Source organism: Tursiops truncatus, chromosome 1, assembly GCF_011762595.2.
Source record: "Tursiops truncatus isolate mTurTru1 chromosome 1, mTurTru1.mat.Y, whole genome shotgun sequence".
Classification (NCBI taxonomy): domain Eukaryota; kingdom Metazoa; phylum Chordata; class Mammalia; order Artiodactyla; family Delphinidae; genus Tursiops; species Tursiops truncatus.
This window is the reverse complement of record NC_047034.1, coordinates 146,404,634-146,427,426: the sequence shown is the minus strand read 5'-3', so window position 1 is coordinate 146,427,426 and position 22,793 is coordinate 146,404,634. Positions and strand designations below refer to the sequence as shown.

At 41.9% G+C, this 22,793-nt stretch overlaps 1 protein-coding gene across 5 annotated transcripts in view; it reads left to right on the top strand.

Annotated features, from left to right (window-relative positions):
- The first annotated feature begins 933 nt into the window (after window positions 1-933).
- Window positions 934-22,793, top strand: part of NASP (nuclear autoantigenic sperm protein) — a 35,145-nt gene continuing 13,285 nt past the window's right edge. The window contains exons 1-2 of one of the 5 annotated variants that reach the window (XM_019937874.3): window positions 935-1,100; window positions 15,347-15,397. In XM_019937874.3, coding sequence (XP_019793433.1) covers window positions 1,042-1,100; window positions 15,347-15,397 — 110 coding nt within the window. In that variant the 5' untranslated portion in view covers window positions 935-1,041. Of the gene's footprint in view, window positions 1,101-15,346; window positions 15,398-22,793 lie in introns of all 5 variants that reach the window. The other 4 variants (XM_019937875.3, XM_019937877.3, XM_073790390.1 and 1 more) reach the window with 4 other exon arrangements.

Genomic DNA, 22,793 nt, shown 5'->3' with positions numbered 1-22,793 from the left:
AAGTGCAATTATCTTCCACTCAGCGAGTTGCAGAAAATGAGGCACACTGCTTCCCATAAATGACTTGTCTTGCAACCTTCTGAGCTAGTCATACCTTCTTTGAACCTTGGTTTCTATTTCTACCAAATGGGACGGATAACACCGTTGTCACTAGTAGCGTTGCTGTTAAGATTAAGTAAGACAGCTAGTAGCTTTAGAATGTCTAAGCACAGTGCCCCCGGACATAGTGGACAAACTATAAACCGTAGCTTGGAGTGGACGAAAAGAGCTGGGAGCGTTAAGCTAGTCAGATTTGGGAGTCTGGGTAGGGCCTAAGAGGATGGCTTCACCGGATTGGGCCAGCCGAAGGGGGCGGGCCCAGAGGGAGGAGCCAGCCGCGTCCCGCCGCAGCCCCCAGCTTTGAATCAAGCGCGGTAGTTTCAGGCGGTGGCCAATCCTAGGACAGCATTTCCTTGCGTCAGTTGTTGTTGAGGTTCAGAGCCACGCGTCTCTCACCGATATCTGTTCTAGCCGTTGCTGGTATACACGTGCTCGGCTGTTTCGTGTCCATCCGTTACGACTGAGCGGACCGACAGAAAGTCTTAGTTAACTTCCTGAGTATACGGCCTGGAAAGAGACTGTCGGCTACTCGCTCCGAACATGTAGTGCAGCCCCAGCTTCCCCTTCTCTGGAAGTCGCTGGCCGCCGTTCAGTCAGGAGTAGTAGTACCAAGATTCTAGTTCTTCTTACGCGACTTGCTAGAGAAGCAAAAAGTTGCTTTTTTCGAGGAAGCCAGGGAGGAAAGGTATCACGCAGAACCAGGTGGTGCGGGTGGGGGATGTCCTTGGGCAGGATTGGGGCTGGGTCCTGGCCCTTTAAACTCGAGGGGGAGGATCCGGAAGTGGATGGGCGGGGCGAAGGGCCCTGGTATATAAGAGGGCCCAGCCGCGCGGGGTCTCCAATCTGCCATTTTCTGTCCACGAATAAGTCTCTGGCTTTCCAAATTCTCTGTTTTTCCCTCAGGCAGTATCCCGTCCGCTGGCCCACCACCTCAGGCGAAGGATGGCCGCAGAGTCCACAGCCACTGCCGCCATCACCGCGGAGCTGGTTTCCGCCGATAAGTAAGCTGGACCGTGGAGAGCTTGAGGCACTGGCCAGTCCGCAGGGAGGGGGTAGTGGACGGAGGCTAACCGGGAGGGACAGACCGGAGGGTGGGAGGGCTTTCCATCCAGTGAACAACCGTCGCTGTTCGGGGAGGGCCGGACACTGGAGAAGCCCACTTGTAGCAGAGAGCCTCGCTCATTGGCAGTAACGCCGGCCGGCTGGGGCCCCCTGCCCCGCTTTTCGCGGTCGCCATCTTGCCGGGGGCAGCGGCGGCTGTCTCCATCGCCTGCCCCTCTCCTTCCTCCCCAGGCCCGGGGCTATCGGCGGGGAGGCGGGGCCCCGGCGCGGCAGTGTACCTTCACGTCCCTGCTGTCCCCGCACTCCTGGCGTGCGCCTCCGGTAGGATCCCCAAACACATCGGGAAAATAACCAACAGAGATTTGGCGCCAAAAAAAAAAAACTGCACGAGGGAGGAGGCCGGACCGGTGGGTCGGGATGGGCGGGGTCTCTCGGGGGCGGGGTCGTGCGCTTGTGCGTTCGCTTCCCTCCGCCGGCTTTGGAGCAGGGGGCGGGGCCCTGAGGAGGCGGGAAAACTCCATTGTTTGGGGCTGCGGCTCCCGAGCGCCTCGGACTTCCGCCGTGGGACGCGGTGAAGCTTGTGCCCCGCGGTCTCCTCGCTCACCTGGTACTCTCCTGCCCTCAGCAAGGCCCGTTTCTTTTGTCTGTGGTGGAGAGCATCGTGGTTCTTTTAGACTTTGGGGACGTTGGCGGGGGACTTGGCTGCTTCTGGGGGATTTTATCGTGAGGCGACGCATCTTCTAGCACTGCGTCGAGGTCTTTTCACTTCTAGCAGTGTTTGGTTGCTAGGAGAATGGGCAGTATTAAGCGCGAAGTGTAACAGAAGGACTGGAAGGAATGATAGAAGACATGATTGCTATGAAAACGGCACAGTGTCACTCAGACATAAAGGTATTTTTTGAACAGTGAAGGGAAACAGGCAGTTATTCGAAGAAACAAGAAATAACCCAAATTATTAAGTGGCAGACTCTAGGTTAAACCCTAGTATTTCAAGTTTTTAATTCCCTCATTACTCATCCTTTCCCCCATCCCCAAAGCTTGAGAGGAAATTGCATGAAAATCTAATTAGCTAGTTAGAACAATAAAGGCATCATTCCTTAGTAAGTTCCTGGGGCAATTCAGGGGTAAAGCGTTTCAGTCGTTTAAGGGGGTGGGTAAGGAAAATTTATGTGAGTTTAATAAACTACTAAGAATGCACATTATAATTCCAGTATAGCCATTGAAAGAATAAAAAAACATGTTTAACTTCCAAACCAGTAGAGAGAGAAAATTGAATGAGAAATAAACCACAATTCAGAGTTGATTTTGATACCGCTTTCATTGCTTAAGTGGTGAATGTTGGGCTACAGTTTTGTCATCTGTTAAAAGCTACAATTTGGCTTCTGTCCCCTCATGCCATTAAACAACGTTGCTAAAGGTTATCAATGGTTGTCTAAATGTTAAATCAGTCTTTGTCCTTATTAGCTTTCTAAATAGTTCTAAGTAGTTGTTAACGTTTTTGTTTATGTTACAAAAGAATATAGCAGTTTGTACTGTAGTGGTAAGGAGGAATGAGAAAGCTTAGAGGAAGTCTTATGTGATGCATTGAATTTTACTTTAACTGTCTTATAATTTCTGAGCTACTTATTCGTACCTTTAGATGAGAGATGTCAAAGTAAAAATAAGTGGTTTAGCTCAGTAATCCTTAAAGTTCTGGGGTTTGTCGTTCCTATTTCCATAAGTGGAAGGTTCATCTGTGTTGGTGTGGGGCTTATTTTGGTGCTTAGTATTTGGCTGTTTAAAATGAGATGGATAACCTCTTGTAAGTTAGCTTTATGATGAATTAATGTCACTGTAATTAGAATATATTTGTGTGAAAGATTTAGCTAACGTACCTGTGTACCTATATTTTGGTTGGGTGGAGGAGTTAGGTTCAATATATTAGCTCAAATGTGTAAATGAGAAGAGTCTCTCTTGGTGGACCTGCAAAAAAAAAAAATCTATTTTCAGAAGATTTAAAAAAAAAATTTTTTTTTTTCCCGGTTGTGCCACACGGCATTATACAATCTTAGTTCCCCCGCCAGGGATCAAACCCACACCTTCTGCATTGGAAGCACGGAGTCTTAACCACTGGACCACCAGGGAAGTCCCTGACCTTGTACTCTTAAGACAATTTACTCATCACATCCATTAACTTTGGTAATCTTTATATGCGTATCCGAAAGTATTCTCCACTTACCACTTCAAACAACTGAGGTTAAGGGAGGGACTTCCCTGGTGGTCCAGCAGTTAAGACTTTGCTCCTAATGTAGAGGACCCGGGTTCAATTCCTGGTCAGGGAACTAAGATCCCGAAAGCCACACAGCCTGGCCAAAAAAAAAAAAATCGGTTAAAAAAAAAAAAACTGAGGGGTGGTGGTGGTGGTGGGATGAATTGGGAGATTGGGATTGACATATATACACTAATATGTATAAAATAGATAACTAATAAGAACCTGCTGCTGTATAAAAAAATAAAACTGAAAAAAATATGTAGAGCAATGCAGAAATAAAAAGACAAATTCACAATTGTAAAAAAAATAAAAATGCCAAAAAATAGTAAGATTAATTGCAATTTTACAATTTGGGCTTTAAACATACACTGTTTCTTGGGCTATGACAGTAGGGTAAAATGACCTAGTTTGTATAAATTTTATGAGGCTTGATAAATGCACTTAATAATTGTCAGCTCATGACAAAATTAAATGACTCAATGAATGTTAATGTCTCCTTTCATATATCTAAATGCCTTGGTACAGTTTCAATATGTGGCATATGTATTGTAGTATGATCTATTAATAACGTGGATCAGAGAGAAGCAAAAGTCAAGGACAAATGTAATTTTTTGTGAGATGTACATTATTTTTTAACATCTAGCTGATTATCTTTGGATGCCAATTAAACATTACACCCTCTTGGAAAAAAAAACACTGAGGTTCACCCTAAAGGTTCCACAAAAAAAAGATCATCGATTGGAATGCTTAATATTGTTAAGATGTTCATACTACCCAAAGAGATCTATGGATACAACACAGTCTCTGTTAAAATGCCAATGGCATTTTTTGCAGAAGTAGAAAAATGCATCCTAAAATTCATAAGAAATCTCAAGGGGTCCCAAATAGCCAAAACAGTTTCTTTTGTTTGTTCGTTTTTGACCACGCCTCGAGGCTTGTGGATTTTAGTTCCTTGACCAGGGATTGAACTGGGATCCTAACCACTGGACCGCCAGTAAATTCCCTGCCAAAACAGTTTTGAAAAGAACAAAGTGTAGGTCTCACTTGCTGATATCAAAACATTGTGCTACTGGCATAAAGATAGACAAATAGAACAATGGAATGTAAAAGAAAGTCCAAAAATCCTTGCATATGGTCAAATGATCTTTGATAAGGATGCCAAGACCACTCAATGAAGAAAGGACATTCTTTTTTTTTCTTCTTAAATTTATTTTTTTATTTTTGACTGCATTGGGTCTTTGTTGCTGCATGCGGGCTAAGCGGTGAGCGGGGGCTACTCTTCGTCTAGGCGTGCGGGCTTAGTTGTTCCATGGCATGTGGGATCTTGCTGGACCAGGGCTCGAAGCCATGTCCCCTGCATTGGCAGGCGTATTCTTAACCACTGGGCCACCAGGGAAGTCCCGGGATATTCTTTTCAACAAATGGTGTTGGGAGAACGGGATATGCACATGCAGGAGAATGAAGTTAGATCCTTATTTTACACTGTATACAAAAATGAGCTGAAAATGGATTAAAGACCTAAATGTAAGACCTGAAACTATAAATCTCCCAAAAGAAATCATAAGTTAAAAGCTCCATGGGAATTCCCTGACGGTCCAGTGGTTAGCACTTGGCACTTTCATTGCCATGGTCCAGGTTCAGTCCCTGGTTGGGGAACTAAGATCCTGCAAGCCTCTCAGCGTGGCTAAAAAAAAAAAAAAAATTTCCCTGCCAGTTTTTCAGTACATTTTATTGAAGTACAGCATACTACAAAATGCACAAATGGTAAATGTACAGTTGAGTGAATTTTCACAAAGGGAAATTAGAAACAAAACATTATATGGAAGCTTCCGCCCCCAACCTTTTTAGTCATACTCCTCCCATCAAGCCTAGCTCTTCTAACTTCTAACATTACAGTGTCATAGGTGGATGTTGAACTTGTATTTATTTGTAAGGGTACCATAAAACTTTATAGGGAGGGTCTTGCCTGGTGGTTCAGTGGTTAAGACTCCACGCTTCCACTTAAGGGGGTGCAGGTTCGATCCTTGGTCGGGGAACTAAGATCCTGCATGCTGTGTGGCACAGCCAAAAAAGCCCCAAAAAACTTTATAGGGAGGATGACAGATGATGCTAAATTTCTATGACGACTGGGAGCCAGGAAAACTGAGTTCTGTTTCTAGCTGCTGCGGTGGACCTCAGTTTTCCCATTTGTTAAATGGTGGCAGTAGTGGGGAGATTCTACAAGGAAATTTTTTTCAGGAAAGTTTTGTGAAGCAGTTTTCTTTCCTCCTACTTATTGGCATATTTCCCCTATATTTATTGAGCATTTGTCTTATTTAGTAGAGGCGCCGTGGTTAAGGAGACAGAAAAGATCTCTGCTTTCAAATGGAGCTTCGACTACTGGGATAGAGACCATGAATATATAGATTAGAGAATATCAGTGATAAAGTGCTATGCAAAGAATTACCCTAGTTTTAAGGTGATGTGAGGTAACTGGGTGGTTATTTATTTTTAATTAATTAATTTACTTATTTATTTTTGGCTGCACTGGGTCTTCGTTGCTACCCACGGGTTTTCTCTATTTGCAGCGAGTGGGGGCTACTTTTCGTTGCGGGGCGTGGCTTCTTACTGTGGTGGCTTCTCTTTGCGGAGCATGGGCTCTAGGCACGCGGGCTTCAGTAGTTGTGGCACGTGGGCTTCAGTAGTCGTGGCACACAGGCTTCAGTAGTTGTGGCTTGTGGGCTCTAGAGCGCAGGCTCAGTAGTTGTGGCACATGGGCTTAGTTGCTCCGCGGCATGTGGGATCTTCCCCGACCAAGGCTTGGACCTGTGTCCCCTGCATTTGCAGGCGGATTCTTAACCACTGCACCATCAGTGCAGGGGGAAGCCCTGGGTGGTTATTTTAGATTGGGCGATCAGGGATGGCCACAATGAGATGAATGACAAGGGGCCAGCTATATGAAGTTTCTAACTGGGAAACTTCGTTCATAGAAATAGGGATAGCAGAGAATGTGGATACAGAGGCAAGCAGGTTGGTAGTTTTGGTGGTTGAGGAAGGGAGACTTCCTGTCTAATGGTTTCTATTTGCTCAATGAGGTATGAAGCAAGGTCTGCTTAGAAGTAAGGGGGAATGGAGTAGGGTGTAGGAGATATGAGGAGAGATAGTAATGTTGGAGACTTGGAAGACATATTCTAGGGAATGTGGTAGGATTGCCAATGTTGTCCTTGTTTCAGATATGGGGCCAAGAATTTAAAGAGAGTGCAGTCAGTGCTGTTGTTCCTTAAATGTTCAGCTTCTCTGCTCTAGCAGACACAGAATAGATGGCTAGAGGATTAAGACCTCTTGTGGAACATAAAAGTTTGCCAGAAGAAAAGCCTTCTTCACAGGCTGAGGGTTTATGTTAGAGAAAAAAAATCTTTAAGATAAAACAACTGGAGATTTGTGGGGGGTTTTTTCATGTCTGGTTGTCTGCCAGCAACTACCTATTTGGTCTCTTGGTGCTTCCTTTCCTTCCCCTTAGATAGCACCATCTCTGCATTCAAACGTCCCAAGATGGATGCTTTTAAAAACATTTTCTCTGTGATATATGCGTTCAGTTGCTTTCTTTGCTTCTTCCCTTCATAGCCAGGCTTCTTTAGATAAGAGTCTGCAGAATTTCTGGTGTCCATTTTCCCCCCCTTCTGTTTGCTTATATATTTAACAAATGTATTCAATATATACTTTAATGTGTCAGGTTTTAGAGATACAAAGATGAATAAGGTATCAGTTGCTGGTCATCAGATCACAATCTAATTGGACAGGTGTGTTCTGAGAATATACACATTTGTTCAACCTGTCTCGATCTGGCTTCTTCATGTCATTTAAACAACATTGCTAAAGGTGATCATGGATTGTCTAAATGCTAAAATAGTCCTTATTCTTAGCTTTCTAATGAGTTCTTTTTGCTGCCTTTTTGGCACCTCTTTGCTGCCTCTGATACCAGACACTCCCTCCTTAATTATGTCTTCTTTTGATGCTGCCTCCATTTCTTCCTATCTTTCTGTTCTTTCAGTGTTAATGATTGCTAGAATCTATTGATTCCTTATGTGCCAAGCATTGAACTAAGCACTTTGTGAACTTTCTCATTTAATTTTCAAAACAGATCCTGTGAGGTAGGTACTGTTAATAGTTGAGGAAACTGAGGTACTTCATATGGTAAGTGGCAAAGTCACTTGTCGTTAATCCTACCCTAGTGATTCAGAATTGGTCACTTTAACAAATATTGATTAGATACCAGGCTTTGCTAGGATACAGTTTAGGATAAGATAGACATGGTTTCTTAGATCTTAATCCTGATGGGGAATACAGAAAGTCAGTAGGCAATTGGAGTACAGAATGAGTTATGATGGGGTCGTGTAACTGGGTAAGTTACTTCTCTGGAAAATAGCCACAAGGTTTTTTGTGAGAGGATTAAATGAGAATGTAGTAGGCACTGCTATGTCTGACAGATGTTTGCTCTGAATTGCCTATTGAATGTTATCCATTTATTTATTTATTATTTTAAAAATATTTATTTGGCTGCGCTGGGTCTTAGTTGCAGCAGGCGGGATCTTTAGTTGCGGCATGTGGGATCTAGTTCCCTGACCAGGGATCAAACCCGGGACCCCTGCATTGGGAGCCCAGAGTCTTAGCCACTGGACCACCAGGGAAGTCCCTGAAGCTCTCCATTTAGATGTTCCATAAGCACCTCAAAACCAGCTCAGTATGTACACCCCAATTTTCACTAATAATCTTGCTCTTGTACCTTATTTTGGTTGGATAGCACTCAGTTTCCCAATCCCAGAAATAAAAATTCTAGATTCCCCCCCCTCCTTTTTCAATTTCTAAACAGTTACTAATGTTTAGCAGTTTGGTAGTCTGTAACAGGGCTTAGAAATGTAAAGCCTAGAGGGCCAGATAGGAAAAAGTGAAGTGGTGGTGGGGATTGAAGTGAATTGTCCCTTAAAGGGCTAGGTCACTGTTCAACTTCAGCTGATTGGGGAGAATGTATGCCATAGTGGCAGGTATTTCTAATATTTAAAGAATATTGTAATTATTTCTTTGACTAGGAAATACATTCCTGGTTCAAAATCCAGAAGGGGAAGTACACAGTGAAATGTCCCTCCAACCCTTATTCCCTAATCACATAGGTTTTCTCCTCTGAGTCCACCAGTGTTAGTAATTTATTATGTGTCCCTCAATGCTACCTTATGCATATACGAGCAGATTGTAAGTAGTTATTAATTCTATATTATTGTGTAAACGGTAGCACACTTGACACATTTCTGAGCACTTAGCATTATATCTTGGAGATGATTCCTCATTAGGGCATAGTTACTTTCTTTTCTTTTTTTTAATGGCTGCATTGTATTCTATTCTGTGACTGTCTCATAATGAGTTTCCTATTGATGGACATTTGAATTCTTTCCAGAATTTAATTGTTACAAATTGTGCTCTAGGGAATAACCGTGTAACCCTGGACTCATATCTATAGGATAAATTTCTACAAGTGGAACTGCTGGATCAAAGAGTGTTCATTTGTTGTTTTTGATAGATACTGCCAAATAGACCTTCATAGAAGTTTTGTGAATTTAAACTTATATTAGCAATATATGTGAACACCTGTTACTCTTACATTCTTGTCTTTGACTATTTGATGGGTAAAAAATGCTTTCTCACTGTAATTTTGTGTTTCTCTGAAGAATGAGTGTGAGCATGTATTCAAATGTTTGAGGTATTTGTGTTTCATTTTCTGTGAATGTGTTTATATCCTTTAATCTTTTCCTGTTGAACCTTTTTCCCTGTTGATTTAATATTCTGTATATATTCACTAAGTTAACCTTTTGTGAAATGAATGAGATGGAGTAGAATTTATCAGTCTTACATGATTTCTGAATATGAAAGGCCTTCTCCCGATGAGTTACAATGTAACTCGCCTGTGGTTTTCTTTAGTACTTTTCTGGTTTCAGAGTTTACATAATGATTTTTCAGGAGAAGCAGAAATCCAGATTTTTATGTGATATCTTCATAGTTTTAAATGTAGTAACTACCATAATTAACATTAAAAAATAATTGTGGGTAAACATGTCTATGGCTCAGATAGGACATGAACATGAGTTAGTAATTTTTTTTCTAATATGGTGCTTGTTACAGTGTGGTCCCCAAACCAGCAGTAGCAGCATCACCTAGAAAGTTGTTAGAAATGCAAATTCCTGGACCTCATAATAGACCTGCTGAACCAGAACTCTAGGGTTGGGGCTCAACAGCGTGTTCTTTTTTTTTTTAATAAATTAATTTTATTTATTTTTATTTTTGGCTGCGTTGGGTCTTCGTTGTGGTTGCGGTGCATGGGCTTCTCTTATTGTGGAGCACGGTGTGCGGGCTTCAGTAGCTGTGGCTCATGGGCTCTAAAGCGCAGGCTCAGTAGTTGTGGCTCACGGGCTTAGCTGCTCCGCGGCGTGTGGGATCTGCCCGGGCCAGGGCTCGAACCCGTGTCACCTGCATTGGCAGGCGGATTCTTAACCACTGCGCCACCAGGGAAGCCCTCAACAACGTGTTCTAACATGAGCTCCAAGTGATTCGTGTAGGTTGAAGTTTGAGAACCACTGCTTTAATCCATCTTTTCTTCTGACTATGCTAGTACATGCCCTTTTTGTCTAGGCTACTAAATAAGAATGGAAGTAAGTTTATCACTGCTGAGTGCTTTACAGTGCTATTTAATAGTGTCTTCAACTGATATGCTTTTTTCCTCATTTTGTCCACTTCAAACTTTTATACCACTGAGTATATAAAAGGTAAATTTGATCATATTACACCTTCAGTGCCTTAACTTAAGGATAAAAATTTAAAACTTTAGGTTGGCATCAATACTGAACGATCTGGGACTTCTCTGGTAGTCCAGTGGTTAAAACTTTGCCTTCCAGTGCAGGGGGCATGGGTTCAGTCCCTCACCGGGGAACTAAGATCCCACATGCTGCACAGTGCGGCCAAAAATTCAAAACAAAACAACAACAAAACCTTAAGAAAAAACCTAAACGACCTGGTTCCAGCCTTGCTTCTAGAAAGTGGGGACATGGAAAGTGGGGTGAAGGAAAGTTACAATGGTAAAGTCCAGGGAATTCCCTGGCATCCCAGTGGTTAAAACTCCGCACTTCCACTACAGCGGGCCATGGGTTCCTTCGTAGGGGAAGATCCCGCATGCTGTGGGGTGCGGCCAAAAAAAAAAAAAAAAAAAAAGAAGTAAATTCCAGTCTTGGAATTTACATTATAGTTTAAAGAGGTATTCTCCAAAGTAGAGAGGAATTAAGGTTTAATAACGATACAGAGATTGACAGTTGCCTTATTTATGACATTATCAGGGAGCTTTTCCAAAACAAACATGAATTCTATCTCAGGTTTAACAAATAAAATCTCTAGGGGTGCAACCCAGGCATCTATCTTTTGGATAAGCTTTCGAGTGAATTAATTATTATGCTCACCTCCGGTTAAGAATCATGGTCACATCAAGATGGGGAAGTTACATGGAAGTACGTGTGAGCTCAATATAAAATTTAAAACTTTCAACTAGAATAACAACAAAATTGAAAATGGCGACCTTACAAAACAGAGATCTAAATCAGTAGAGGTATTCAAAGAAAGACTAGGTTAGCATTTGCCAGGCATGTTGTATACTGAGTAAGGAGCAGAATTAAGTAACTTTCAATTCTAATATTTTAATCAAATACAATGTAATCAAATACATTATCAGGACTCCATGTTTTAAATTACAGACTGGCTGATGGGAGTTATTTATTCTAGACCCTGTGTGATTTCCAAGGATAGTTTTGCCTATTCCTTTCTGGGTCATTCTTTCCTGGGTCTCAGTAGTTTTCTCATGCATAAGTTGATCAGCACTTAAACAGAGACTGGGGGTAAGCGTCTACAGATCTCTGAAGCTTGCTTTCTCTATAGCTCTCTTTCTAGTCTGTCCTGTAAATTCTAGCTACCTAGGCCACCCCAAACCTCAAATTCTGTCTTCTCAATTCTGTGAGATGGACTTTGTTCATGGTCCTTCTCTGTCCTGTGGACAAGTCTCTCCAGATAGTAACCTGGGGATACTCATAGGACTCACCTCATTTGTTTCCCTTCTCTCAGATTACTGTCTTGTGCTACTGGCGTAAAACTGGTGTTTCGTGTATTTTGGCTGTTTTTTTTTAGTAGTTTGAGTTATTTGAATCTGATGCCTGATAACTTCCATTATGGCTAACCGTGAAAGTTTAATAGTGTTGCACTTCATCTGTCACCTATGTGGGGTGCAAAACATTTTGTGTATTATTGTTGCTACTGGTGCTTGAATGTAGCATGTATGTACAGTGTTAACGTGTTTGTTTTTAGTACTCATACTTTGGACGTTTGTGTTATACCACTTTGTGTGTGCCACAGACTGGTATTGGTTTGTGAACTGTTCGTTACTGGTCTACAAAGATACAAGTATAGCGAATTCCCTGGTGGTCCAGTGGTTAGGACTCCACGCTTTCACTGCTGTGGCTCCCGGTTCAGTCCCTGGTTGGGGAACTAAGATCCCACAAACCATGCTGTGTGTATGTATAAAAATTGGGAGTAAGCATTTGGGAACAAAGAAATTTGACATTACTCTGACATTTCTGTTAATACTTTATAAAAACCCATGTCTTACACATTGAAATTAAAAGTCTGGTCCTTCAATCGCAGGTAATTTGAGAAGCTCTGTGCTAGAATTTGGCCAGAATAATCCTTTAGTTAAACTATTTGAACATAATTAGCTATGACAGGAGGTGTTTAGGAGATAAGGATCCAAGGCCATTCCAGCATTCTGGTCAGATCATCTGCTTGCTTATGTTGCAGCTGAAAGCATTTAAATTGTACTTCATTCCTGTCACCCTAATGGTGAAGTCTCTGATTATTTTCAACCCCATTTCCCTGCCTCCCCTCCCCCCAGGGCTTTTCATCAAATTTGTAGACCAATATAACATTCTCAAAAGGATTAGGAGTTAGGAGCAAAGATTTTGGATCCTGCTGAAAGAAACTGACACCTTTTCATCTCTAAAGCATTTTCTAGAACTCAGACTCCAATATAGTTAGTCCCTGCCTGGCATTTAATCTCTTCTGCCTTTCTCAAGTTGTCCCCTCTGCTTTTTTTTTTTGGCGGCGCCCTGCGCCTTGTGGGATTTTAGTTCCCCAACTCAGGCCTTTGGCAGTGAGAGCGAGGAGTCCTAACCACTGGACCGCCAGGGAATTCCCTGTCTCCTCTGCTTTAACTTTTGTTGGAGACTGTGTCTGATGCTTAGCATATAGTGGGTACTAAAATGTCTATTGAATTTAATTTTTTGAATTAGTATATTTATTTATTGAATTGAGCAAGCAATTTTTTTTTTTTTTTTTTCGATACACAGGCCTCTCACCGTTGTGGCCTCTCCCGTTGCGGAGCACAGGCTCCGGGTGCGCAGGCTCAGCGGCCATGGCTCACGGGCCCAGCCGCTCTGCGGCATGTGGGATCCTCCCGGACCGGGGCGCGAACCCGTGTCCCCTGCATCGGCAGGTGGACTCTCAACCACTGCGCCACCAGGGAAGCCCAGCAAGCTATTTTTTAACTGTTCATTTGTTTCGTCCACACTGTGTATATTACACTGCTATTTTAATAAATTTGTTATCACTAAACAAGAAAGTCCAGGTGTGAAAAATTAGTTGACTCAGTTCTATTTATATGTATGTTTTAACCTTTGGAGGAGTTTTCAGTAATGTCTATATAGGAAAGCCTTTTTCTCTCCTACAGCTTCTTGCGTTCTCTCATACTTCTACTGTTTCTTGCTGTACATACTTCAATTCTAATTTATTGCTCCTGAGGTGTTAGTACTCACTAGTAAAGTTTCCTGTTTTCCCACTGTTCTTTTTTCCATTTCACCACAGCTAACAGCATTCTCAGCTCTCATGGTGTGCTTTGGGGGCACATTTATAAATGATAATATGTCTTTACTTAGCTGAATGTTGCCTTTGGCATATAGGTGAAAACTGATGATGGGGCAGGTAAAAAGAGACAAGAATTTAAATTGATACCAAGTGAATGGTGTCAATCTATAGGGTTCCTAAGTAATAACTTAAGTCGACCCTGTCTTGAAACCTACCTAAGGTATAACTTTATTGTAAAGAAAGGGTAAATTCTTTCCCATTTATCAATTTTCAAAATAATGCAGTGGTCTCCTATCAGTCTCTAAAAATGACTAACGAGTTCTTTTTGTTTTTTTTGTGTCATTGTGAACTCATGGATTTAAACATATTTGGAGTTTTCCAATCAATTGTAATTATCTTAAAAAATTTTTTAATTTTATATTGGGGTATAGTTGATTAACAATGTTGTGTTGGTTTCAGGTGTACAGCAAAGTGATTCAGTTATACGTATACATGTGTCTATTGTTTTTCAAGTTCTTTTCCCATTTAGGTTATTATAGTATATTGAGCAGAGTTCCCTGTGCTATACAGTAGGTCCTTGTTGGTTATGCAATTATTATCTTTGTTGATGCTCATTGTCCCTTTTGACCAGTGAGATTTTACTGAGGTTGGCTCCTAAGTGTGCTTTTGTAATACTTTTGTAAATATGAAACATCAAATTTATAGAAAAGTGAAAAAATAGTAAAAAGAACTCTTCCCATGCTTTACCCTGGATTTCCACTTTTCCTTTATAATTCCTTTTAGCATGACGATAAGTAGATATGACCCTAAATAATATTAGATATAGTATTGTTGCTTTCTGGCATGAAATTGTCCCAGATTCACCTATGTACTTCCCCTGCCCTGGCTTAGAATCAATTCTTTCTCAGTAGAGTCTTGGTTATTTTTAGTGGGAAATGGATTTTCAGGAGCACAGTCTAGGTGCTAGGGGGGTTACTCGTGCTGCTGAGTTGGTCGTTATTTCTAGACTTTTTTAGTAAACACAACTATGAAATATTTTAAAGATATTTATTAGTACTTTTCAAAAAAAATGAATGTTCTGGGAAACTGCTTCTTCCTTTTTTTTAAAAAAAACTTATTTTTAGTGAGCAGTTGCAGAATGTGAGATTTTCAGGATTGCACATACTGGGTTATAACAAATACTGCATTCTCTTCTGTCCGATCGTAAACTCAGATCTAGGATGTAACTGTCTTGTTCACTGTAGTATACTGCATGTGTAGCAAATAAGCATACAACGGTTATTTGAATGAGTAAGGATTAAATTTGATAATGTAAATATTATGTAAAACCTTAATATTTTGGGCATTTAATAAATCGCTCTTCTTTTTTTTTTTTTTTTTTTTTTTGCGGTACGCGGGCCTCTTACTGTTGTGGCCTTCTCCCGTTGCGGAGCGAAGGCTCAGCGGCCATGGCTCACGGGCCTAGCTGCTCCGCGGCATGTGGGATCTTCCCAGATCAGGGCTCGAACCCGTGTCCCCTGCATTGGCAGGCGGACTCTCAACCACTGCGCCACCAGGGAAGCCCAATAAATCGCTCTTTTTATGGCTTTATATTTTCTTTTTTATAAAATTTATTTATTTATTTATTTTTGGCTGCATTGGGTCTTGTTGCTGCGTGTGGGGTTTCTCTACGTGCCTCAAGCGGGGGCTACTCTTCATTGTGGTGTGTGGGCTTCTTGTTGTGGAACACGGACTCTAGGCACGCGGACTTCAGTAGTTGTGGCACGAGGGCTCAGTAGTTGTGGCTCACGGGCTCTAGAGCTCAGGCTCAGTAGCTGTGGCGCATGGGCTTAGCTGCTCCGTGGCATGTGGCATCTTCCCAGATCAGGGCTCGAACCCGTGTCCCCTGCGTTGGCAGGCGGATCCTTAACCACTGCACCACCAGGGAAGTCCCCATATTTTCTTAATTTGTTTAATTTCTAGTCTTAAAATAGCCTTCATTTTTACTTTTTTCCTCTTAATTTTTCATTACAGAATTGAAGAAGATGCCCCTGCTCCTTCTACCTCTACAGATAAAGTGGAGAGGTAAGATTATTTACATGGTGCAATTAGATTTATATCTGGAACATAGACTAAGAGGTATATAACTTGAGGGCAGTTTGTTTCATTATTTTCAATAGGTAACGAATAAGACTGAATGTTAAAGTACCTGTCTAAAGTATGGAGTCCTGACAACGATGTCGTCAGTTTTTTTTGTATTTGATTAAAATATTAGAATTGAAAAACTTGTTTAATTCTTCTTACTTAGTACCCAACATGCCTGGCAAATGCTAACTTATTTTTCTGTTGTTGTTGTGGCATGCAGGCTCAGTAGTTGTGGCTTGCGGGCTCTAGAGCACAGGCTCAGTAGCTGTGGCGCACAGGCTCAGTAGCTGTGGCGCACGGGCTCAGTTTCTCTGCAACATGTAGGATCTTCCCAGACCAGGGCTCGAACCTGTGTCCCCTGCGTTGGCAGGCGGATTCTTAACCACTGTGCCACCAAGGAAGTCCCTAACTTATTCTTTTCTTTAAAAATATTTTATTTATTTATTTATTGGCGGTGTCGGATCTTAGTTGCAGTGCAGACCTCTCTCTAGTTGTGGTGCACAGGCTACTCTGTAGTTGTGGTGTGCGGGCTCTCTAGTTGTGGCACATGGGCTTATTTGCCTCACAGCATGTGGGATCTTAGTTCCCCGCCTGTGTCCCCTGCATTGGAAGGCAGATTCTTAACCACTGGACCAGCAGGGAAGTCCCTAACTTACTCTTTCTTTGAATACTTCTACTGATTTAGATCTCTGTTTTGTAAGGCTGCCATTTTCAATTTTGTTGTTATTCTGGTTGAAAGTTTTAAATTTTATATTGAGCTCACATGTACTTCCATGTAACTTCCCCATCTGGATGTGACCGTGGTTTTTAACCAGAGGTAAGCATAATAATTAATTAACTAGAAAGCTTATCCAAAAGGTAAATGCCTGGGTTGCATTCCTAGAAATTTCATTTCTTAAGCTTTTAGTGTATGAGTGTTTTGGAAAAGCTTCCTGTTAAATCTTAAGCTCACTTAGGTTGAAAATTACTGTTCTAAATTCTGTTTAATCCTTTTTGCAAAATATCTGCACTTTTTAAGAGTCTTTAAGTTTTCATTTGTTTTATCATTTCACATTGTGGTCTTAAATTCCATTGTTATCTTGGTTATTTAAACCATGTCTTTTACAAATACTACCTACTGATTTGTGAGTCAGTCTCGTTTTGGGGTGGAAGGAGTACTGCTCAGGATTGGTCCTAAAAACATTCGTGTAACCTTTTTAGAGTCTTGGTATATACCATAGTATTAAATTTCTGGACTGAGAATAAGGTATAAATGTAGCTAGGCTACTTCACCCCTGGAACACTGCTGATATGTGATTATTAATATTCTAAGCATTGATGATCTTTTGAGGAGTATGGTAATCTGATTCTGAGAGAAACTTGGAAGGATGGTTGGAAAAAACATGACTAGTCTCATAAATTTGTAACAGCTGATCTGAAATGGTTATTTAGTACTGCCTGGCAACTATAGCATGTTTCCCTGGCCAAGTTGTTCTCCCATTCTGCTGAGTAACTTCTTAATATTCAGTACCGTCACCTGTCTTCTTGCTCTTACTTGATGATTTTACTTTTTAAGAAAATTTGATTGGGGACTACCTGGTGGTGCAGTGGTTAAGAATCCACCTGCCAACGCAGGGGACACGGGTTCGAGCCCTGGTCCGGGAAAATCCCACATGCTGCGGAGCAACTAAGCCCGTGTGCCACAACTACTGAGCCGGTGCTCTAGAGCCTATGAGCCACAACTGCTGAGCCTATGTGCCACAACTGTGGAAGCCCACGTGGCTGAGCCCACGCTCCGCAGCAAGAGGCCACTGCAATGAGAAGCCCATGCACCGCAACGAAGAAGTTGCCTGCGTGCAACTTCTGAGAAAGCCTGCATGCAGCAATGAAGACCCAATGTAGCCAAAAATAAATAAAATAAATATATATAAAACATTTGATTGTTCAGTAATAAGCAGTTAGGAAGAGGAGTTTCTTAATCTATCTTAAATCTGTACCCACACATTCTTTTCTTTCTTTATTTTTTCTTTTCTTTTTTATTTGTTTGCTCTCAGTCTTTGTTGCAGCCAGCGGGCTCCTTAGTTGCGGTACCCGAACTCTTAGTTGTGGTGGGATCTAGTTCCCTGACCAGGGATTGAACCTGGGCCCCCTGCATTGGCTGCACGGAGTCTTATCCACTGTGCCACCAGGGAAGTCCCACATTCTTCTGGATGTGGGTCCATGCTCTTATTCAGAGGTTCTGAAGGTGCAGTCTGTATGCCCCTGGGACCCCCAAGACCGTTTCAGAGATTCCGTAAGGTCAAAATTTTTCGTATTGGTAGACCGTTTGCCGTTTTTGCTGGTTGACATTGGCACTAATGGTGCAAAATCAATGGTGGGTAAACTTGCTGGACCTTTATTTAACAAAGGTCAAGGCAGTACAAGTAGTTCACTCCCAGTTTCACTTCTTTGCTTCCACGATGAAGCAATAGAAACTAATAAATTTATTCTCAGTCCTTCACTACATGGTTTTAGAATAATCTGTGTGACAAAATGGGAAATAGGAATGCTAATTCTGCACCCTGAAGTAGGTAGGTAAGATGGTTGTCTTTAAGAAAAGCATTTGTGTGACTGTTTGAATAAAGAATTAAATTTTGGGGGCTTCCCAGGTGGCACAGTGGTTGAGAGTCCGCCTGCCGATGCAGGGGACACGGGTTCATGCCCTGGTCTGAGAAGATCCCACATGCCGCGGAGCGGCTAGTCCCGTGAGCCATGGCCGCTCAGCCTGCGCGTCCGGAGCCTGTGCTCTGCAACGGGAGAGGCCACAACAGTGAGAGGCCCGCATACCGCAAAAAAAAAAAAAAAAAAAAAATTAAATTTTTCATGGAATTCTGGATTTCAAAGGATGAACAACAGACTGATCACTCAGACTTGGGTATTTGGCAGACAGTTTATCAAAAATTAATAAAGTGAGGCTGTCACTTTAAGGGAAGCAACTGAGAATATCTGTTGTCAGTGATAGAATTTGAGCTTTCAAATGAAAATAAATTAAAATCTTCGAAGTTGTATTGACTACCGTGAGCCTGTCTCATGTAGTCCCAATATTTCAAGACTCTTCTGATGAAATTGGTGGTGGTGGTTGTTTTTTATTGTGGTGTAAATGCATATAACATAAAATTTACCATCATAGGGACTTCCCTTATGGTCCAGTGGTTAAGAATCCGCTTTCCTGATGCAGGGGACTCAGGTTCGATCCCTGGTCGGGGAACTAAGATCCCACATGCCACGGGGCAACGAAGTCCACGCGCTCTAGAGCCCACGCTCTGCAGCGAAGATCCTGCCTGCCACAACTAAGATCTGATGCAGCCTAATAAATAAATATTAAAAAAAATTACCATCATAACTGTTTTTAAGTGTACCGATCAGTAATGTTAAGTACATGTACGTTACTGTGGAGCCAGTCCCTTCTTGCAGAAGTGAAACTCTCCATCATCCATCTCCAGAACATTTTCATCTTCCCCAACTGAAACTCTACCCATTAAACAACGTCCCATCTCTTCCCCCAGCCCCTGGCAGCCACCATCCTACTTTCTGTCTCTGTGAATTTGACTACTCTAGGTACCTTTTATAAATGAAATCCTACATCGTTTGTCTTTTTATGACTGGCTTATTTAACTTAGCATAGTGTCTTCAGGGTTAATCCATGTTATAGCATCTGTCAGAGTTCTCTTTTTAAGGCCGAATAATATGCCATTGTATGTATAGACCACATTTCGTTTATCCATTCATCTGTCAGTGGATACTTGAGTTGATTCCTTTTGGCTATTGTGAATAATGCTGCTATGTATATGAGTGTACAAAATCATTCATGAATAGGAGATCTATTCAGAGTACAAGATAGAACAATGATTTTTATTTTATTTAAATAAATAAATTTATTTATTTTTTGTTGCATTGGGTCTTCATTGCTGCAGGGGCTTTCTCTAGTTGCAGTGAGTGGGGGCTTCTCTTCATTGCGGTGTGCAGGCTTCTCATTGCGGTGACTTCTCTTGGTGCAGAGCACAGGCTCTATGCGTGCGGGCTTCAGTAGTTGTGGCTCGCAGGCTCTAGAGTGCAGGCTCAGTAGTTGTGGCGCATGGACTTAGTTGCTCCGCGGCATGTGGGATCTTCCTGGACCAGGGCTCGTACCCGTGTCCCCTGCACTGGCAGGCGGATTCTTAACCACTGCACTATCAGGGAAGTCCCAGAACAATGATTTTTAATGTAGCAGTATGAAAAGTTCGTCAATACATTTTCAGATTCTGCATTGCAAATAACCTTTAAGGAACTACCACTCATTGAGTTTTGGTGTAGTATCAGAGAAGAAAATCCACAGCCATTTACAAGATTATTCAAGGGAATTCCCTGGTGGTGTAGTGGTTAGGACTCCGCGCTTCTGCTGCCAGGGGTCTGGATTCGATCCCTGGTCAGGGAACTAAGATCCCACAAAAAAATTTAAAAAGGTTATTAAAGTACTCCCTTTTCCAAACAGGTATCAGTGTGAGGTCAGATATTTTATACTTCAATGAAAACAACAAATCCCAATGCGTTAAATGCAGAAAAATGAATATGAAAATCCAGCTTTTCTATTAAGCCAGACATTGAAGAGATTTGTAAAAATGTTCAGTAGTGCTTCTCACTAAATTTTTTATGTTTGGGAAATATAGTCATTTTTTCATAGAAGTCATGTTAACATGTAACATTTTAAAATATTTAAAATTTTTTTTAGTTTTAATTTCAATATGGTAAATACAAATAGATATTACTCACATCCAGAAAGGCTCTTCGAGGGCCTTCTGTAATTTGGTAGCGTAAAGAGTCTGGAGACCAAAAAGTTTGCGAGCCGTTGCTCTCCTTTAAAAATAATTAATTAATTAATTAATTTTTGTCTGCGTTGGGTCTTTGTTGCCGTGTGCGGGCTCCTCATTGCGGTGGCTTCTCTTGTTGCAGAGCACAGGCTCTAGGTGCGCAGGTTTTAGTAGTTGTGGCTCGTGGGCTCTAGAGCGCAGGCTCAGTAGCTGTGGCACATGGGCTTAGTTGCTCTGCAGCATGTGGGATCTTCCCGGACCAGGGCTCGAACCCGTGTCCCCTGCATTGGCAGGTGGATTCTTAATCACTGCACCACCAGGGAAGTCCCCATTGCTTTTCTATATAAAGACCAACATTTCCACTTGTTCAGTGGATCCCATCCTCAGTCATCTACTCAAAAACAGAGCTCTTGTAGTTCTCTATCCAGCAGTACTACTCCATTCCTCTCCTATGAGCTTATTTGTACTGCATAGTCTTATTATTTGTATCGCATAGTCTTCCCTTGGTATTCATGGGGGATTGGTTCCAGGATGCCCCCCGCCCCCAGTACCAAAATCTGTGTATTCTCAAGTCCCTTATATAAAATGTCATAGTATTTGCATGTAACCGAACACATACTCCTATATACTTTAAATTGTCTCTAGATTACTTATACTACCTAGTACAACATAAATAGTTGTAAATATTATGAAAATGCTATGTAAATAGTTGGCCAATATGCAGCAAATTCAAGTTTTGCTTTTTGGAGCTTTCTGGAATTACCACACACTGTACACCCCCCCCCCCCGAGTATTTTTAATCTTTGGTTGATGAGAAGGGCAAACTGTATTCCTTTTTTTTTAAAGAAGATGTTGGGAGTGGGAGTTTATTAATTAATTTATTTTTGGCTGCATTGGGCCTTCATTTCTGTGTGTGGGCTTTCTCTAGTTGTGGCAAGTGGGGGCCTCTCACTATCGCGGCCTCTCTTGTTGCAGAGCACAGGCTCCAGAGGCGCAGGCTCAGTAGTTGTGGTGCGCAGGCTCAGTAGTTGTGGTACACAGGCCTAGTTGCTCCGCGGCATGTGGGATCCTCCTAGACCAGGGCTCGAACCCGTGTCCCCTGCATTAGCAGGCAGATTCTCAACCATTGCGCCACCAGGGAAGCCCTGTATTCCTATTTTTAACCCTTCATTGATCCCCCACATCCCCTTCTACCTATTACTTCATTTCTGTTTCTTGGACAAGAAAACATGAAAGAGTTGTTGTTACTTTGTTTCTTTACTTCCCCTTTTTTATTTCCTGAACATTCTTCAAGTTTTTCTTTCACCATTCTAAAATGGTCTTGGGCTTCCCTGGTGGTGCAGTGGTTGAGAGTCCGCCTGCCGATGCAGGGGACACGGGTTCGTGCCCTGGTCTGGGAAGATCCCACATGCGGCGGAGCGGCTGGGCCTGTGAACCATGGCTGCTGAGCCTGCGCGTCCGCAGCCTGTGCTCTGCAGCGGGAGAGGCCACAACAGTGCGAGGCCTGCGTACCGCAAAAAAAACAAAAAAAAAGTGGTTTTGCTTAATGGTCATTAATGCCATCTATATTATTCCTTAATCTAGTGATTAGTTAATCTTGTCAGTAACGTTTGATCCAGTGGATCACTTTCTTTACATGTCTTCATTTGGCTTCAGGGATACTATATTTTTTTCCCTTACTAGCTATTCTTTTTTCAGTAGGGGGAGTGACAAGGGCTTGTTCTTCCCCATTTCCCCTGCCTCTGATGTAGAAATGCTCTCAGGGCTCAGTCCTATGACTTCTTTATTAATAGTCACTCCCTAGGTAAATCTCCCCCAGTTTAGCTCAGGCCTGTGGCTTTAAGCGCATAACACCCCATTTGTATCTTTAGTCCTTACATGTTTCTTGAATCTCTTCCTTTGAATATCTTGGAGGTTCAGTAGGCATCTTACAATTAACATGTCCAAAACTAGATTACCCTGCCCCTCACCTGCTTTTTCCTCAGTTGACTATCTCAGTAAATGGCAGTGTTGTATAAATCTTGATCTAGATGGTCTAGATGATCTAGAGATCTAGATGGTCCCTGCCACTAACTCTGTTTTCACATCTGTAAAATGGAGATAAGTTACAGCCTTATGAAGTGGATACCAAGATTAAATGTAAATATAGGTATAATTATCACATGACACATAGTAAGTGTCCACTGTTATCACGGTTGCCCAGGCCAGAAAGCATTGGTTTTATCACTTTCATTCAAGAAATTATGTATCCAGTACGTTAGCAAATTCCAAAATAAGTATATTGAAAATCTAACCATTTCTACTATTTCCTCGGTCTTAGCCTAGATTCTTTCTAAGTAGTCTTCTCCTTCTATTATTATTATTATTGTTTTGAAGGTTTTTTTTTTTTTTTTTTTTTTTGGGTTGTGCTGGGTCTCTGTGCGTAGGTTTTTTTCTAGTTGTGGCGAATGGGGGCTGCTCTTCGTTGTGGTGCGTGGGCTTCTCATTGCAGTGGCTTTTCTTGTTGTGGGACACAGGCTGTAGGTGCACAG